Consider the following 19,895-nt stretch of genomic DNA (forward strand, 5'->3'; position numbering starts at 1 on the left):
GCGGTAAGGGGAGCCGCCATGGAGAAGTAGCCTGGAATAAACTAAGGAGGTTATTTTCCACACTGTGTTATGGGCTTTTGCGAGAGAGAGAGAGCAAGAGAAAGCGAGAGCAAGAGTGAGAGACTAGCTATAAGGCCCTCAAATTAGTTAGGTATTTATACCTCTATAGGAGGCCCACCCCTAGTTACTCAAGGTGAGGTTTAGGTATTAGTGTAGGGGTTAGGGGCCACTTTGACATTCAGAGTGAGACGTACGAACAGAACAGTGCACTCTTGTGAAGATTTGATGTCCTTTGGCGTGAGGAAACTCAACCCAAGATGAGATTTGTACAGTGTTCTCTCTACCTTGCTTGATGTTTCCCCAGGTAGAGGGTCCATCAAGCTAGGTTGAGAAACATTGTACAAATCTCATCTTGGGTTGAGTTTCCTCACTCCGAAGGACATCAAATCTTCACAAGAGTGCACTGTTCTGTTCGTATGTCTCACTCTGAATGTCAAAGTGGCCCCTAACCCCTACACTAATACCTAAACCTCACCTCGAGTAACTAGGTGGGCCTCCTATTGATGTAAATCTGCTGTAGTTAGACTGCAAAGTAGCAATCTGATGTAAATGGCTCCTAAAGGAGGAGGAGTCAGCAATCTTGTAGTGTCTCAGATATCGTCTTGCTAAGGAGTAGCAATCTGTAATGAACCTGATAAGTTGTGGGTGGATCCCTGGGCCGGTGGCAGATGACTACGCCTCTGGGAGGATATCCCGAGAGGGACCACTGGCTATGCTTGAGTATGGAGACAGACACACATTAGTTCTTTTATTAAACAGGTTTGTGAAACCACCAGAAGTGGCAGTAGTGAGCTGATATGCCTGGCAGGGCTGTAGTCCCTCAGGTACTGGAACAGCGATCTAGGATGGCTGAGCTGTTGAGAAACTGTAGAAAGTGAACAGGCAGAGTAGGCAGAGTTCATGAACAGAACTAGATGACAAAACTCACATAAGGTCTCAAGTAAGCTCAGGAGCTGGAAAGGTTTAGGCCCTCGAGGAGCGAGTACCTGGTTCCAGGTACTCGCTCCTCGAGTAACTCACAATTGTTTGTAGCAGCAATAGCTTCCAAGCAGTAGAGAATCTTCAGAGTGTCCAGGAACATGGGCCCTCGAGGAGTGAGTACCGGTTCCTATCTGTAATCTGAAAGTAAAGAAAAGAGCGAGACCCCCGAGGAGCGGGTACCTCTGGTAAGTCCGAGGAGACAGAGTAGCTTGGGAGTCATAGCCGAAGCAATCCCCTTGCTAACTCAGACAGTGAAATACAGACCTTTAAATATTGGAAGCGGATGATGTCATTTCAGGGGGACGCCCCTGAGGTTCGCGCTTTTGCTGGTACTTCAATCAGAGCGCGCGTGCGCGCCCTAGGTCTTCAGGCAACATGGCGGAACTGCAACGTCGAGCCATGGAGGGAGACGGCATGGAGACGCCATGGCAGCCAGCCGTCCATCAGACCCAGAGGGGGTTGCCACACAGGTAAAGAGGGCGGAGTGAGGATGTCGAGCAGCGACGGTCGCAACACCTATAGAGGTATAAATACCTAACTACTATGAGGGTGTTATAGCTAGTCTCTCTCTCTCTCCTGCCCCCCAGTGGTTGTAGGTAGGAATTACAATTGTGGCACTTACTGCAAAGTGCGAAAAGTTATCGCATTCTGTGGTAATACCTACGCAAAGCGCTAAGATAGCTTATTTATCTCAAAGTGTGCTATTACCATGAAACACTCCCCTCTTCCTATCGCATGCGATAGTTTGATGAATCTAGACCAAAGTTAGCAAATCCATAGAATCTCTGTAGTGACCGAAGCCCCACAGGACAGGGCCAGTCTCTGATGGCCTTTACTTTGGCAGGGTCCATGTAGAATCCATGAGCACTTCAATATTGTTTTTCACTCATCTATTAACAGAAAATGCAAAACCCAGTAGAAGCAATAGTACCCTCCAACTTTCATAAAACTTTCATTAATTCTTTCTAAAATAGCTCAACTTACGGAAACTCCTACAAGCATTTTTCCTCAAGCCAGTAATTACTCTAAATACCCTCAAGTAGTGGAATCTCCACCACCCCTTTTCTAGCATAGCAAGAGAGTCTGAGCAGAAAACATATCTCTGTTTCCTCTTGAGGGAATATAGTGAATCTACAGGATACCAACATTGCCCTAAAACAGAAATCCTGTAAAAATGCTCCCCATCTTCTGGCATCATCAAATATTCACAAATTTATTTTAACACTATTTCTTGCCATACAAAAAAAAATCAAACACACATATGAAGTACAGTTAACAACAAAACAGAAAATTAAAAGCATATGTAAGAGATGTCCTTAGGATTCTGCTTGAAGAAAAAAACAGGCTACACAGGCACACAGAATTTGTGTGCCTGTGTAGCCTGTTTTCATACTTGTTTTCATTTTTTAAAGCATATTGCTATTTTTCAATATCTGCTATATCTCGAACCTGTGCATGCTAATGATCCATCTGAGAATTAAACTTCTAAAAAGTGGCAATGTTAAATCTAGCCGCTAATAATATCTGGGCAGCTAATGTTCTGTTTCCAAGGGACCAAGAATCCCTCCCCTCATCTTACTAGCAGGCCTGTTAATGGCATAATATGTACAGGAAGACCAAGAACATAAGCCATTTTCTGAGGAACTTGTGACCAAAACTGTTGGAACCCCTGACAGTGTCACGACATATGCATGTATGTACCTATTTCACCACAGGCTCTCCAACAAGTAGAGTTTGAGTCAGAGAATAATTTTAATAAAAAAATACGAGTGTGATATGTCCTGTGGAACAACTTTACCATGAACGCAACCCGTCTAGTACATATGGAAATGGATAGATATCCATTTAAACTCTTTTCCAAACTTTAGTGCCCAACATTATTCATACATCTGCATTCCATACATCTATTAAATGCCTGATGGTGTTGCTCCACATTTACAGATGAGTATACCATCATATATGGTTATAATGCCTTTAACAGAGGTATCTGGGTAACACAAAAAATCCTCCATCCCATTCAAAGGCCGCAATGGGGTTGAGGGGTCAACCAGGCCTATCAACGTATGTTGCAACTGTAAATAATTAACATGAATTGTTTGATTGTAAGCCAAACTCTCGGCTGAGAGAGGACAAAGTCTGAAAGCCATCACTCTCCTAAAACTGAGCAACGCAAAAGAAGTCTTGAACTTTCCATTTCCAAAATGCTAGAGAAAAACTACAGCCCGAAAAGCTCGGATTCTCATATATGGGGGCAGCTGGAGATAAGGCATCACCATCCATATCCAAGAATCCTAGAAATTCCTTCCAAATCTGTAGCATGTGTGTAATAGGGCTCTCCCTACTCATTGAACTGTCTGTACTTTTTCCAGCAATAGTACATGCATCAGGGTTTCCAAAGCATATTTTCAGACATATCAGTTTCACCACTCAGTAATAGATCTTAAAATTAGTTAATACCATGCCACCTTGCCTTTTTGATAACCATAGCTGGCTCACTTTTATCCTAGTCTATTTATATCACTGTATGAGAATTTAGTTATTAAACTGTATAAATGATCAAACACTCTGGATAGTATCGGACAAGGAATATGCTGAAATAGATATAACAAGTTAGGGAGAACACTCAGTTTAAATAAATTAATTCTACTGGTCCAGGATATAGGCATAAGAACATGCCATACTGGGTCAGACCAAGGGTCCATCAAGCCCAGCATCCTGTTTCCAACAGAGGCCAATCCAGGCCATAAGAACCTGGCAAGTACCCAAAAACTAAGTCTATTTCATGCTACCGTTGTTAGTAACAGCAGTGGCTATTTTCTAAGTCAACTTAATTAATAGCAAGTAATGGACTTCTCCTCTAAGAACTTATCCAATCCTTTTTAAAACATAGCTATACTAACTGCACTAACCACATCCTCTTGCAACAAATTCCAGAGATTAATTGTACGTTGAGTGAAGAATAACTTTCTCCAATTAGTTTTAAATGTGCCACATGCTAACTTCATGGAGTGCCCCCTAGTCTTTCTATTATCTGAAAGACTAAATAACCGATTCACATCTACCCATTCTAGACCTCTCATTTATTTTATTTTTAATTATTTATTTATGGTTTTTCCTATACCGATATTCGTTTAGTAACATCACATCATTAAAATCACATTAAATCACATCATTAAAATCTCATGATTTTAAACACCTCTATCATATTCCCCCCTCAGCCGTCTTCTTCAAGCTGAAAAGTCCTAACTTCTTTAGTCTTTCCTCATAGGGAAGCTGTTCCATTCCCCTTATCATTTTGGTCCTCCTTCTCTGTACCTTCTCCATTGCAATTATATCTTTTTTGAGATGCGGCAACCAGAACTGTACACAGTATTCAAGGTGGGGTCTCACCATAGAGCGATACAGAGGCATTATGACATTTTCTGTTTTATTCACCATTCCCTTCCTAATAATTCCCAACATTCTGTTTGCTTTTTTGACTGCCGAAGCACACTGAACCGACGATTTCAATGTGTTATCCACTATGACGCCTAGATCTCTTTCTTGGGTGGTAGCACCTAATATGGAACCTAACATTGTGTAACTATAGCATGGGTTATTTTTCCCTATATGCATCACCTTGCACTTATCCACATTAAATTTCATCTGCCATTTCGATGCCCAATTTTCCAGTATCACAAGGTCTTCCTGCAATTTATCACAATCTGCTTATGATTTAACTACTCTGAACAATTTTGTATCATCTGCAAATTTGATTACCTCACTCGTATTTCTTTCCAGATCATTTATAAATATATTGAAAAGTAAGGGTCCTAATACAGATCCGTGAGGCACTCCACTGCCTACTCCCTTCCACTGAGAAAATTGTCCATTTAATCCTATTCTGTTTCCTGTCTTTTAGCCAGTTTGTAATCCATGAAAGGACATCGCCACTTATACCATGACTTTTTACTTTTCCTAGAAGCCTCTCATGAGGAACTTTATCAAATGCCTTCTGAAAATCCAAGTACTCTACATCTACCAGTTCACCTTTATCCACATGTTTATTAACGCCTTCAAAAAAGTGAAGCAGATTTGTGAGGCAAGACTTGGCTTGGGTAAAACCATGTTGACTTTGTTCCATTAAACCATGTCGTTCTATATGTTCTGCTATTTTGATGCTTAGAACACTTTCCACTATTTTTCCTGGCACTGAAGTCAGGCTAACTGGTCTGTAGTTTTCCGGATCGCCCCTGGAGCCTTTTTTAAATATTGGGGTTACATTTGCTATCCTCCAGTCTTCAGGTACAATGGATGATTTTAATGATAGGTTACAAATTTTTACTAATAGGTCTGAAATTTCATTTTTTAGATCCTTCAGAACCCTGGGGTGTATACCATCCAGTCCAGGTGATTTACTACTCTTCAGTTTATCAATCAGGTCTACCACATCTTCTAGGTTCACCGTGATTTCGTTCAGTCCATCTGAATCATTACCCATGAAAACCTTCTCCATTACGGGTAGCTTCTCCATTACTGGTACCGAAGCAAAGCAATCTTTCCGCGATGGCCTTATCTTCTCTAAGTGCCCCTTTAACCCCTCGATCATCTAACAGTCCAACTGACTCCCTCATAGGCTTTCTGCTTCGGATATATTTTAAAAAGTTTTTACTGTGAGTTTTTGCCTCTACGGCCACCTTCTTTTCAAATTCTCTCTTAGCCTGTCTTAACAATGTCTTATTTTTAACTTGCCAACGCTTACGCATTATCCTATTTTCTTCTGTTGGATCCTTCTTCCAATTTTTGAATGAAGATCTTTTGGCTAAAATAGCTTCTTTCGCCTCCCCTTTTAACCATGCCGGTAATAGTTTGCCTTCTTTCCACCTTTTTTATTGTGTGGAATACATCTGGACTGTGCTTTTAGGATGGTATTTTTTAACAATGACCATGCCTCTTGCACACTTTTTACCTTTGTAGCTGCTCCTTTCAGTTTTTTTCTTACAATTATTTTCATTTTATCAAAGTTTCCCTTTTGAAAGCTTAGCACGAGAGCCGTGGATTTGCTTACTGTTCCCCTTCCAGTCATTAATTGAAATTTGATCATATTATGATCACTATTGGCAAGCGGCCCCACCACCGTTACCTCTCTCATCAAATCCTGGGCTCCACTGAGAATTAGATCTAAAATTGCACCCTCTCTTTTTAGTTCCTGAACCAATTGCTCCATAAAAACGTCATTTATTCCATCCAGGAACTTTATATCTCTAGCATGTACCAATGATACATTTACCCAGTCAAAATTGGGGTAATTGAAGTCTCTCACAACACACGTTGCAAAAGATTTTTTAAACTTTTATGTGCAGAAATTTATCTCACTATGTGGACCATCATACCACCCTTGGTTGATTCAGGCAGTAAGCCACGCTTTCAACCACCATGGGTCACTTTTAATCATCGGTCCGATACAGTCTTTTGAATTGCTTCAATTTTCTACTTTATTTAATTTGCTTTTTTTTATTCATTTTTTGTCCATTTATAATAAAATGTCTTTTAATGATGTTAGAAGCGGAATTGCCTTACTTGAGCGGAGCGCCGCCGTACTTCCGAGCTGTTACCTTCACTCACTTGTGCAGAGCGTCACCGCGCTTCCAAACCTCTATTTTCAACACTGCCGTGCTTAGTGGGCAGGGATTTCCGATCAAAGGTGCTCGTGTAACTTAGAGCTCCTGTAGTCCGGCGTACGTTTCGCAGTTGTGCTGCTTCAGGGACTCTGTCCTAATCGGAAGATTTGGGCTTAAAAACGCAAGGTTAATTCCCGCCAAAATTTCTTCAATGTTTAAATGCCTTCATGTTGGCTTTCGTCTAATTCATGCAGTATGTAATGCCTACGAAAATGACAATAGATGTGAAACCACATATATTTTTTGCATATACTTTTTGCACTGACATTTTTTAACAGAAAATGTGTACCTCCCAAATGAATTGTAAATTAAGCATGATTGTAGTCTTCTCTTACCGCGTTTAGTCGCCTAGTCCTCTTACCGGCATTCTACTGAATTGCCGCAAGATCTAGGCTGATTTTATAGTATCACCCAACCACACCTGTATAACTGATTTGACAGGGGAGTGGATTCACATGAAGTGAATCCACTCAATTTCCTTATTGAGCCCACCAGGGGTCACTGTGTGTAATTCAAAAATCCATCGTTGTTCACATTGTTGCAATTTTTTAATTCGGTCTCCCTTTCTCCAATGTGGATGAATGATTTCTAAAATGGTCCATTTGATATCAGAAAAATTGTGATTATGATCTCTGAAATGTGTCACCAACGGTTCTTCAATTCGCCCCGTGTTGATGCAGCATTTATGTTCAGTCAATCTGGTTCTGAACGGGCGCTTAGTCATGCCCACGTAAATAAGTGGGCACGGACAAAAAATGGCATACACAACAAAAGAAGATTTGCATGTTGCTTGAGGTTGCTTGTCCGACCTGATGGTAAAGTAATGACAGTCTGTAAAGATTTTAAAGCACAATGGGCACAATTTGCACAGGCCATAATTGTATCCTCGACATTCAGGGACTTGTGGAGGCTGGAATGAACCACTTGGTCTTTAATATTTCTGCCTCGAGAATAAGCGATCCGAATAGGTTCCTTGAATAAAGGATGGATTTCTTGGAGAATTGCCCAGTGTCTCCGGATGGCTCTACTGATCTTTGGGGCGGCCAGTGTGTGCCTCATCACCATGGTCTGTTGGTTCGAATCCTCACGTTGTCTTGGCAAAAACATAAATTCCCTGTTGGAGTAAAGGGCTCGTCGGTAAGCTTTTTTGACGCTCGACAGTGGATATCCTCGTTGCAAAAATCTTTCTGCCAAGATTTGAGACTGTTTCTTAAATTCCAAATTGTCTGTGCACAATCGCCGTATACGCATGAACTGACCAACGGGTAAATTTAACTTAAATGTGGTCGGGTGAAAACTATCGAATCTTAAAAGATTATTGCGGTCACTGGGTTTTCGATACAGAGTGGTAATGACAGAGTCTTCATTTTTGGTGATGAGAATATCCAGGTATGATATTTGTTGATCATGAAAATTCATGGTGAATTTGAGGCATGAATTCAATGAATTAAGCCAGAGATGGAATTCCTGAAGGGCTGTCTGTGATCCTTCCCATATAATGAACATGTCATCTATATATCTTTTCCAATGTTTCAAGGATAAAGACCATGGATGTTGTTGAATGTATCGATTTTCGAATGCTGTTACAAATAAATTTGCAACATCTGGAGCCATGGCGGCCCCCATGGCGGTTCCACGGATTTGTAAATAGAACTTATCTTGAAAAGAAAAGTAGTTGTGGCTCAGAGCTAGATCTAATAATTCAATAATTCAATAATTCAAAATCGAAATGGAGCCCGCCGCTACCGGGAGATGCAGCGATTAATACTTTTTTCAAATTGGTGAGGCATGATATTGAAAATATTGAAAAATTAAATTATCACTCTTATTTCAATTTATCCAAAGAGGAATCACAGGCACTCCATCAATTACAAGATAGAAAGGACATAGTAATAAAACCAGCTGATAAGGGAGGAGCAGTTGTAGTGATGAACACTTCAGCATACATTGAGGAAGTACAACGCCAACTTTCAAATACAGCATTTTATCAAGAACTTGATGAAGATCCAACCGATACCATCCTAGCAGAGATAACACGCATAGTTGAATATGGGTATCAACAGAATTTTCTCACAAAGAGTGAAAGTGATTTCCTGATCAACAAACATCCCAGGATCCCAATACTATACATTGTACCAAAGATCCATAAGAATCTCCAACATCCTCCTGGAAGACCCATAGTCTCGGCTAAAGAATCAGTATTAGAACCGATCTCCATCTTTTTGGATAAATTACTACAACCGTTCGTGTCGCAAGCACCCTCATATATTAAGGACACGTCCCACATGCTTCAATTCTTATCGACCATAACATTGTCAAGTCAGAGCTTGTTAGTCACCATGGACATAGAATCGCTGTATACAGTAATTCCTCAAGATGAATTACTCACGGTAATATCAGCTGTCTTAAAGACTCGTCCAAGTCCCCAAAGGATACCAACCTCGTACATTATTGAATTATTAGATCTAGCTCTGAGCCACAACTACTTTTCTTTTCAAGATAAGTTCTATTTACAAATCCGTGGAACCGCCATGGGGGCCGCCATGGCTCCAGATGTTGCAAATTTATTTGTAACAGCATTCGAAAATCGATACATTCAACAACATCCATGGTCTCTATCCTTGAAACATTGGAAAAGATATATAGATGACGTGTTCATTATATGGGAAGGATCACAGACAGCCCTTCAGGAATTCCATCTCTGGCTTAATTCATTGAATTCATGCCTCAAATTCACCATGAATTTTCATGATCAACAAATATCATACCTGGATATTCTCATCACCAAAAATGAAGACTCTGTCATTACCACTCTGTATCGAAAACCCAGTGACCGCAATAATCTTTTAAGATTCGATAGTTTTCACCCGACCACATTTAAGTTAAATTTACCCGTTGGTCAGTTCATGCGTATACGGCGATTGTGCACAGACAATTTGGAATTTAAGAAACAGTCTCAAATCTTGGCAGAAAGATTTTTGCAACGAGGATATCCACTGTCGAGCGTCAAAAAAGCTTACCGACGAGCCCTTTACTCCAACAGGGAATTTATGTTTTTGCCAAGACAACGTGAGGATTCGAACCAACAGACCATGGTGATGAGGCACACACTGGCCGCCCCAAAGATCAGTAGAGCCATCCGGAGACACTGGGCAATTCTCCAAGAAATCCATCCTTTATTCAAGGAACCTATTCGGATCGCTTATTCTCGAGGCAGAAATATTAAAGACCAAGTGGTTCATTCCAGCCTCCACAAGTCCCTGAATGTCGAGGATACAATTATGGCCTGTGCAAATTGTGCCAATTGTGCTTTAAAATCTTTACAGACTGTCATTACTTTACCATCAGGTCGGACAATCCCCCTGCCTCAAGCAACATGCAAATCTTCTTTTGTTGTGTATGCCATTTTTTGTCCGTGCCCACTTATTTACGTGGGCATGACTAAGCGCCCGTTCAGAACCAGATTGACTGAACATAAATGCTGCATCAACACGGGGCGAATTGAAGAACCGTTGGTGACACATTTCAGAGATCATAATCACAATTTTTCTGATATCAAATGGACCATTTTAGAAATCATTCATCCACATTGGAGAAAGGGAGACCGAATTAAAAAATTGCAACAATGTGAACAACGATGGATTTTTGAATTACACACAGTGACCCCTGGTGGGCTCAATAAGGAAATTGAGTGGATTCACTCCCCTGTCAAATCAGTTATAAAGGTGTGGTTGGGTGATACTATAAAATCAGCCTAGATCTCGCGGCAATTCAGTAGAATGCCGGTAAGAGGACTAGGCGACTAAACGCGGTAAGAGAAGACTACAATCATGCTTAATTTACAATTCATTTGGGAGGTGCACATTTTCTGTTAAAAAATGTCAGTGCAAAAAGTATATGCAAAAAATATATGTGGTTTCATATCTATTGTCATTTTCGTAGGCATTACATACTGCATGAATTAGACGAAAGCCAACATGAAGGCATTTAAACATTGAAGAAATTTTGGCGGGAATTAACCTTGCGTTTTTAAGCCCAAATCTTCCGATTAGGACAGAGTCCCTGAAGCAGCACAACTGTGAAACGTACGTCGGACTACAGGAGCTCTAAGTTACACGAGCACCTTTGATCGGAAATCCCTGCCCACTAAGCACGGCAGTGTTGAAAATAGAGGTTTGGAAGCGCGGTGACGCTCTGCACAAGTGAGTGAAGGTAACAGCTCGGAAGCGCGGCGGCGCTCCGCTCAAGTAAGGCAATTCCGCTTCTAACATCATTAAAAGACATTTTATTATAAATGGACAAAAAATGAATAAAAAAAAGCAAATTAAATAAAGTAGAAAATTGAAGCAATTCAAAAGACTGTATCAGACCGATGATTAAAAGTGACCCATGGTGGTTGAAAGTGTGGCTTACTGCCTGAATCAACCAAGGGTGGTATGATGGTCCACATAGTGAGATAAATTTCTGCACATAAAAGTTTAAAAAATCTTTTGCAATGTGTGTTGTGAGATAAGTGTGGTTCGTTGCACAATACTTATTAACTGTTTCTGTATAGTGGTAATTGAAGTCTCCCATTATTACTGTACTTCCAATTTGGTTAGCTTCCCTAATTCCTCTTAGCATTTCACTATCAGTCTCACCATCTTGACCAGGTGGATGGTAGTATACTCCTATCACTATAGTCTTCCCTGACACACAAGGTATTTCTACCCATAAAGATTCAATTGTGCATTTAGTCTCATGCAGGATGTTTATCTTGTTGGACTCTGCGCCATCCCAGACATTAAGCGGCACAATGCCTCCCAGATGCTCCTCTCTGTCGTTGTGATATAATTTGTACCCCAGTATAGCACTGTCCCATTGGTTGTCCTCCTTCCACCATGTCTCTGAGATGCCAATTAAGTCTATGTTATCATTCACTGCTATACATTCTAATTCTCCCATCTTACTTTTTAGACTTCTGGCATTAGCATACAAACATTTCAAAGTTAGTTTTTTGCTTGTATTTTCATTCTGCTTTTTAATTGATAGGGATAAGTTAGAATTTTTTAGCTCAGTTGAGTTTTTAATTACAGGCACTTGGACTACTTTTCTTATAATTGGAACCTCACTGTCTGGATGCCCTAATTCTAATGCATCATTAGTATGCTTTGAAGATACCTCTCTCCAAACCATGCACTGCTGAGCGACTGTCATCTTTCTCCTTTGATCTAGTTTAAAAGCTGCTCTATCTCCTTTTTAAAAGTTAGCGCCAGCAGTCTGGTTCCACCCTGGTTAAGTTGGAGCCCATCCCTTCGGAATAGACTCCCCCTTCCCCAAAAGGTTCCCCAGTTCCTAACAAAACTGAATCCCTCTTCTTTGCACCATTGTCTCATCCATGCATTGAGACTCCGGAGCTCTGCCTGCCTCTGGTGACCTGCGTGTGGAACAGGGAGCATTTCAGAGAATGCTATCCTGGAGGTTCTGGATTTAAGCTTTCTACCTAAGAGCCTAAATTTGGCTTCCAGAACCTCCCTCCAAAATTTTCCTATGTCGTTGGTACCCACATGTACCACGACAGCCGGCTCCTCCCCAGCACTGTCTAAAATCCTATCTAGGTGATGCGTGAGGTCCGCCACTTTCGCACCAGGTAGGCATATTACCAGGCAATCCGCACGCCCACCAGCCACCAGCTATCTACATTCCTAATAATCGAATCACCAACTATGAAGGCCGACCTAACCCTTCCCTCCTGGACAGTAGGCCTTGGGGAGATATCCTCTGTGTGAAAGGACAATGCATCACCTGGAGAGCAGGTCCTTGCTACAGGATCCTTTCCTGCTGCATCAGGTTGATGCTCTCCCATCATTAGACCTTCTTCCTCAAAGGCAGCACACCAGGGCTGCCAGTCTGCAGTTGGGATTTGGCTACTATTTCCCTGAAGGTCTCATCTATATACCTCTGTCTGCCTCAGTTCCTCCAGGTCTGCCACTCTAGCCTCCAGATATTGGACTCGTTCTCTGAGAGCCAGGAGCTCTTTGCATCGCATGCACATGTACAATTTCTCACCGGCGGGTAAAAAATCATACATGTGACACTCGATGTAAAAGACTGGGAAGCCCCCCTCTTGCTGCTGGACTGCTGCCTTCATATGAAATTTGTTCAGTTTTTACTTAAGTTTTAGGTTGCTATAGGAGTAGGAATGTGCCTAATTAATGTCCTTTAAATGTATTAGTGAATTCACTATATGATTAGTAGTGGCCTACATGGGAATGATCAAACTCTCAATAAGGTGTTTTTTTTTTTTTAAGTGGCACCTGCCTATAAATTAAAGGATGAGCTAGGGGTGGGTGGGCAAGGGGTAGGAGGGTTGGGAAATACAGTCTAACTTCAGTTAGTCAGCCAGAGTGACTCACTGCTCTCTTGATTAACAAATGTTGGTACCTAATCAAACCAAATCACTACCTCAACACTTTTCCAAGGTGAGTAACCTTTTTACTTAGGTGTACACTGCTCCTAGCTTATTTCTAGCTTCTGGCTACTTTTTGTTTTTGTTTTTATATATATACAAACACTAACGTCTGCTTACTAGCTGCCTTACTGACTATTTAAAAATAAAAACAGTCTAACTTCTGTTTATTTTCTGCCTTACTATTAAAAGCACAAACACACTAAATAATATTATCAAATAGTTAACTTTGCCCCAATACTTTTAAAAAAGACAATGTCCCAAGCAAAAACTTACTGATTCCTTTCAGCCACCAGCAAGGTGATTCTCTCCTCTGTGCTCCCAGCCAGCAAAGCTCTTAGCAAATAGATCTTTAAATTCTTTAGCAATAAAACACCCCAAGGATTTAAAAACATCCACAAATTTTGTTCTAAATTCCAGTCATGAGCACCAAGATTCACAATCTCATACCAAGTCAAACACTTCCTCAGTGTGTATAAAGGGGCCTGGCCCCTTCCAATGGGGACCCACCTTTGAAGGCATGCTTTGAAGGCATTGCTAAAATTACCAGCTAGCAGGGTAGAAAATTAAACACATAGGCACACAAAGGGCGACTGCCTTGAAACAAGGCTAACTTCAGATCTCCCCTTTGAACAAAGTGAAACGTGATGTGTTCATGGTTGAGTTTTTGCTTTAAAATACACTACCCTGCAGAGAAAACCAATAGAAACTGTTGAATTTATCCTGACATCATGCAAATCAGTACAATTTAATACATGTGGGGCCAATTCTCTTGATGTGTGCTTTTGAAGGCGATTGGTTATATCAAAGCTTTAAGTATTTAAGTATTTAGGATGGCTAAAGAAATACAAGATGGTGGACACTTATCCAACCAAGCTATTCAAAGTTTCTCTTTCTTCTTCATTTTCTAAAGATTTTTGGAATATATTTTTCACTTTACAGTTGCAGAGTAGGATGTGTGGATACATGGAACAAACAATGGTTTAATGTTTGTTGAATTTATCCTGACATCATGCAAATCAGTACAATTTAATACATGTGGGGCCAATTCTCTTGATGTGTGCTTTTGAAGGCGATTGGTTATATCAAAGCTTTAAGTATTTAGGATGGCTAAAGAAATACAAGATGGTGGACACTTATCCAACCAAGCTATTCAAAGTTTCTCTTTCTTCTTCATTTTCTAAAGATTTTTGGAATATATTTTTCACTTTACAGTTGCAGAGTAGGATGTGTGGATACATGGAACAAACAATGGTTTAATGCTCTAAGGCATCAAAAGTGAACATTTACAAGGGGTATAGATTTTCTATAGCCACTGTACATTGTGCTGCCGATGTGTAAAGCTGTACTAAAGAAGTAAGATGATTACAATGTCCCTATCTTCAAACAGCTTACAATTTAAGTTTTAGTACAGGGAAGTTAAGTGATTTGTTCTGAGTCACACTGTTATTAATGGACACGGAATATGAACCTATAATCTTCATGTTTCACATGCTCTACCTACTTTGCCAGTCTCATCTAAAATCATAGTCTTCTTGTTAAATGGCATTATTTTTAAAAGCAAATTTATGATGTTATAAGCAAAAGAGCATAATAGGAACCATAAGCTGATATACCTGTTTCATGGAAAGAATTTTAATATTTGGTATCAGTAACTTTTTAAATGTAAATTATGCGCAGCATCAAATTGCAAAAGAACTCATCATCATGAACTGAAACATCTGAGTTATTGGACTACAACTATTTTAATATTTTGATTCAGTTTTAAAATTATTTTCAAAATTCACAATATCCACTGTGGTAAATAAAGCAAATTTAAAAATGTACCACCTAATATAGTAGCAGCAGTACCTTTATAAATACATTTATGCCAGTAAAGTGATTAGATATTCTGATTACTCCACTGAGATGAACACTACATGCAAAAAATACAACAGTATTGTTTTCTGCAGAGATCCTTCAAGAATCAGCAGATTTGTTGGCAGTTACTCCTTCAGTTTCCCAATAAGATCAATTACCATCACAACAAGAACAAAGTATAAATTTCACGAAAGCAACATTCAGTGAAATTAGACATTTGTTTTCCTTTGATTCTTCATACATACCTGATAGGGATGATGTAAGAAAAAAGCAAGAGGAATCTAAAAAGGTAGCGATACCATGGCCCCACAAATCCTTGCAATGTTACCATAACAACAGAAAGTAAAACCAGAGCCAAAAACAAGGCCTTGGTCAGTTGATTCAGCTCAAGGTCCAACAAACCCACCTAAAATGAAAGAAAATAAATTGGTCAACAGAAGTCAGCTAAAGGGAAGTCATAGTAATAGACTAATGGCCTTTTTCACCAAGCATTTTTCCCATGGATACAGTATGGGGAAAGTTTTAGTTAATCAGGTCCTAAATGTTGCTTAAAATTGCTGCAAAGGTCACAAGAAGTAACAAAATAAATTCCTCCAATAAACAGATTATGGCAGTATGGTAGTACCACCAGTCTTAAGGTTCAACAGCAGCTGTATTACATTCCAAATTTCATCATGTAGTTTCATCATTATAAGCACCCACCTCCCTCCCCACGAGATCTGGCAGATGATCTTCTTCCCTTTGTACTGTCACTTTGTATCAGTGAGTTTTGAGAAATAAACCTGAACATTAATTTTCAGGGTATGTTTTGCACTTAACTAGCTCAAAAACCATCTAGGATCTAAAAAAACAAAATGTGTCACACACTACTAGATTCAATTTTTTTTTAAGAACTTCAGGTTTAAATATTGGATACTGTGCACAACAAGTATAAAGAAACATCCATGCAGTTTTAGAACACTATGATCTTCTGGCATTCTATCCCAACAGAGATGCAAAATGATATTATATATAATTATCATTAAAAAATGGTATTGCAGCCAGCTGTCAAAGGAGGCGGCCTGCAAATGAGGCTGGTGGATTCCACCTAGCTGTCTGCACTGGGGCTTGAAGCAGAAGTGCGTTTGGAAAGAATTGTGGAACACAAATGCACGCAAGGCAGCGAGAGAACAATAAAAACCACTCTGCCCACTGTTTACAGAGAAGCCTGCCTCTTCCTTTTCTTGGGACCTCTACCTGTTAGAACAGAAGTGTGTACTGTGGGGAAAAAGGTAGGAGAACAGGAAGGACAATGAATGTAACACTTGTACTGTTCTTATGCTGATAGACTGAAAGGGCAGACAGTCCAAAAGAAGAGTGCTGAGTGGGCACAAGAGCTAGAAAGGCGGAAACATGGAGGGGATGAGAGCCAGAAATGGGGAGAGTGGGAAGGAGTAAATGGCTAGGATGTTCAAAGAGTCAGAAAATGGTTCTTTAGGGAAATGTGTATGAGCAGGCAAGTGAAGTGAGAGAAGGAATTAGAGCCCTTTGAGGGAAGGTGAAAAGCATCTTCTGCATCCTGGAGACAGCCTTAGATGAGGTGAGGAACAAACTCTAGAAGGATAGAAGGGAGGGGGGTTCAGATATGTGGAGTGGGTCCTGGAGGGGCCTTACTGTCAAAGTCTGAAAATCCCTTTTGTAAGTATGATCTACACGTTTTTCCTTTGCATAGCACCCAATTTACACCTGCTCATTCTACTAGCTTATTTACTGGTGGTGAGATTGGAATGCAAAGCTCAGGATGTGTTCTTTCTATAGCTGATGTTATAAAACAATAACTGATAACCTAATAAAATATCTATTATGGTCTGATGGCAGCTATAGAAAGAACAGATCTTGAGTTTTGTATTCTCTTTCAAGTAAGCTACCTTTGTTGTGAAGGTGGCCCCTTGGCCCGAGGTGGAGGGAGGCAGGGCCGAACTGGAAGCGGAGGCTGACTGGAGCTTCGCCAATACCAGCCCTCGTTCCCCGCTGGTTGAGCCCTTGGGTACCAGGGCCGGCCTCCGCATGGTTGATTTTGAAGAGTGTCCAAGGCAGGGTGCCAGGATGCAGCGGAGACACAGGGTCCAAATGAGCAAAGTCAAAGAAAAGGCCAGGTCCTAGAAGCCCGGACAGACAGAAGCAGGCAAGCATTCAGAGTAGTTAAATCACAAGCAGATTGTGATAAATTGCAGGAAGACCTTGTGAGACTGGAAAATTGAGCATCCAAATGGCAGATGAAATTTAATTTGGATAAGTGCAAGGTAATGCATATAGGGAAAAATAACCCATGCTATAGTTACACAATGTTAGGTTCCATATTAGGTGCTACTACCCAAGAAAGATCTAGGCGTCATAGTGGAAAACACATTGAAATCGTCAGTTTGGTGTGCTGCGACAGTCAAAAAAGCAAACAGAATGTTGGGAATTATTAGAAAGGGAATGGTGAATAAAACGGAAAATGTCATAATGCCTCTGTATCGCTCCATGGTGAGACCGCACCTTGAATACTGTGTACAGTTCTGGTCGCCGCATCTCAAAAAAGATATAATTGCGATGGAGAAGGTACAGAGAAGGGTGACCAAAATAAGGGGAATGGATCAGCTCCCCTATGAGGAAAGACTAAAGAGATTAGGACTTTTCAGCTTGGAGAAGAGACGGCTGAGGGGGGATATGATAGAGGTGTTTAAAATCATGAGAGGTCTAGAACTGGTAGATGTGAATTGGTTATTTACTCTTTCAGATAATAGAAAGACTAGGGGGCACTCCATGAAGTTAGCATGTGGCACATTTAAAACTAATCGGAGAAAGTTCTTTTTCACTCAACGCACAATTAAACTCTGGAATTTGTTGCCAGAGGATGTGGTTAGTGCAGTTAGTATAGCCGTGTTTAAAAAAGGATAAGTTCTTGGAGGAGAAGTCCATTACCTGCTATTAATTAAGTTGACTTCAAAAATAGCCACTGCTATTACTAGCAACGGTAACAAAGAATAGACTTAGTTTTTGGGTACTTGCCAGGTTCTTATGGCCTGGATTGGCCACTGTTGGAAACAGGATGCTGGGCTTGATGGATACTTGGTCTGACCCAGTATGGCATGTTCTTATGTTCTTAATTAGGAACAAAGTTAAGTCCGGGTTTGTGAGTAGGAGCCTAAAAAAAGGCCAGGTCCTAAGACAATCAGGTTCAAGCTGGAGTCAGGGCAGGCAGCTGAAGACAAGGTCAGATTCAAGTGAGGGTCAAAGCTAAGGAATCCATCCAGAGAGCAGTCAGGTACAAGTGAGGGTCAAAGCCAAGGAATCGGTCCAAAGGGTAGCGGGAACAGGTAGCTGGAACTGGAACACGAACACTGGAAGAGGAACAGGTAGCTGGAACAGGAACACGAATGCTGGAACAGGAACACATACTGGAATAGGAACACAAACGAGCAGCAACTAAGCACACGAAAGGAAGCGTGAAGACCTGTTGCCAAGGCAAAGACTGAATGGCGGAGCCCGCCTTAAATAGTAAGGCTGAGAGACGTCATCATACGGGTTTCCTGCCGCGGCCCCTTTAAAGTCAGCGAAGATGCGCGCATGTGCACCTAAGGCGGGCATAGCTCAGAACTAGGAGATGGCGGGACCGCGGCCGGGAAACACAACAACCTATGAGTGTTAAAAAGGGCAGTTCCCACCTGAAAACTGAGAAACCTAAGAGACATTTTTCAACTTTCTTTTACTGTAGGGATGTCTTAAATATAGTTAGTTTGGCCTTAAAACAGTAAACTTTGTGGGTCTGTCTGGTAGTCGTGACAGTGCTACATGTTGCATGTGGAAGGTCCCTGGTTCGATATCTTACTTGGGTCAATTTTGCATTAAAAAGTGCAGAAAGATGTCATGCTTAATTCTGCATCATGCAGGTTTTGTGTCAGCTTCTGTTCACTTTTTTGAAACATACAATTTAACCAGAGGTACCTAAACTTTTGTATACAATAAGTTGTGACTGCATATGTTTTCTCACCCTTTATCAAAGCTAATCCAGATTAACTGCCATTCAAAAAACTCCCTTAACAAATCCCATAATAATTTAAATAGAGCCCATCTGTGTCTAACCAAAGTAGTTGAGCTGATTCAAATACACCTGGATAAAGAATGAAGCTGTTCCAATGTATGGAATGAATATGAAGCAAACATGCCTAACAAGAAGCTGCTGAAAGAACTCCAGGATACGTTATTCAAAGGTATACATTGGGGGAAGGCTATAAGAAAATTTTGATGTGATTGAATATACTTTAGGGCACTGTCTGGTCCACCATTTACAATGGAAACAATTTGGCACTCAAAAACATTGCCATAATCAGACCTTCCCCTTAATGTGAGTAACTGTGAACTAAGGAAACTGCTGCTGAAGGTCACTGTGAAGCCTAAAATTGCTTTAAAAGAGGTCTTTGGCTGAAACTGGGGAAAATGCCAACTGTTCAAAAATCTCCAGATTACTCCCCAAACATGGCCTATAAGGGAGAGTAGTAAGAAGGAAGTCACTGCAGAAAAAAGCCATATGATGTGCCGTGAAAATACACTTAGGAGAAACTGTATATATGTGAGAGAAAGTTTTGCTGTCTAAAGAGATCAAAATGGATCCTGTTGGTCTCAGTAATCAGCATGTGGTATAAAACAAAACACAGCACATCACAATAAGAACATAAGATATGCCATATTGGGTTAGACCAGCGCTTCTCAACCGGTGTGTTGCGACACACCAGTGTGTCGCCAAGCACCGGCTGGTGTGTCGCGTGCTCCCGGTCTCCCGCTGCTCTTCCTTTCCTGCTGCTGTTGCCGCCGGGCTATCAGCACGTTCAAGCCCAGCGGGAACGGCAACGGCGCTAGAAGAA

At 40.8% G+C, this 19,895-nt stretch overlaps 1 protein-coding gene across 1 annotated transcript in view; it reads right to left on the minus strand.

The window, feature by feature from the left end:
• ATP9B (ATPase phospholipid transporting 9B (putative)) overlaps positions 1 to 19,895 on the minus strand; it is a 1,157,977-nt gene that overhangs the window by 406,131 nt on the left and 731,951 nt on the right. The window contains exon 13 of the mRNA XM_029590836.1: positions 15,255 to 15,415. Within this exon, the coding sequence (XP_029446696.1) occupies positions 15,255 to 15,415 (161 nt within the window). The remainder of the gene's footprint in view (positions 1 to 15,254; positions 15,416 to 19,895) is intronic.

The sequence above is a fragment of the Rhinatrema bivittatum genome, chromosome 2 (assembly GCF_901001135.1).
Source record: "Rhinatrema bivittatum chromosome 2, aRhiBiv1.1, whole genome shotgun sequence".
Taxonomy (NCBI): domain Eukaryota; kingdom Metazoa; phylum Chordata; class Amphibia; order Gymnophiona; family Rhinatrematidae; genus Rhinatrema; species Rhinatrema bivittatum.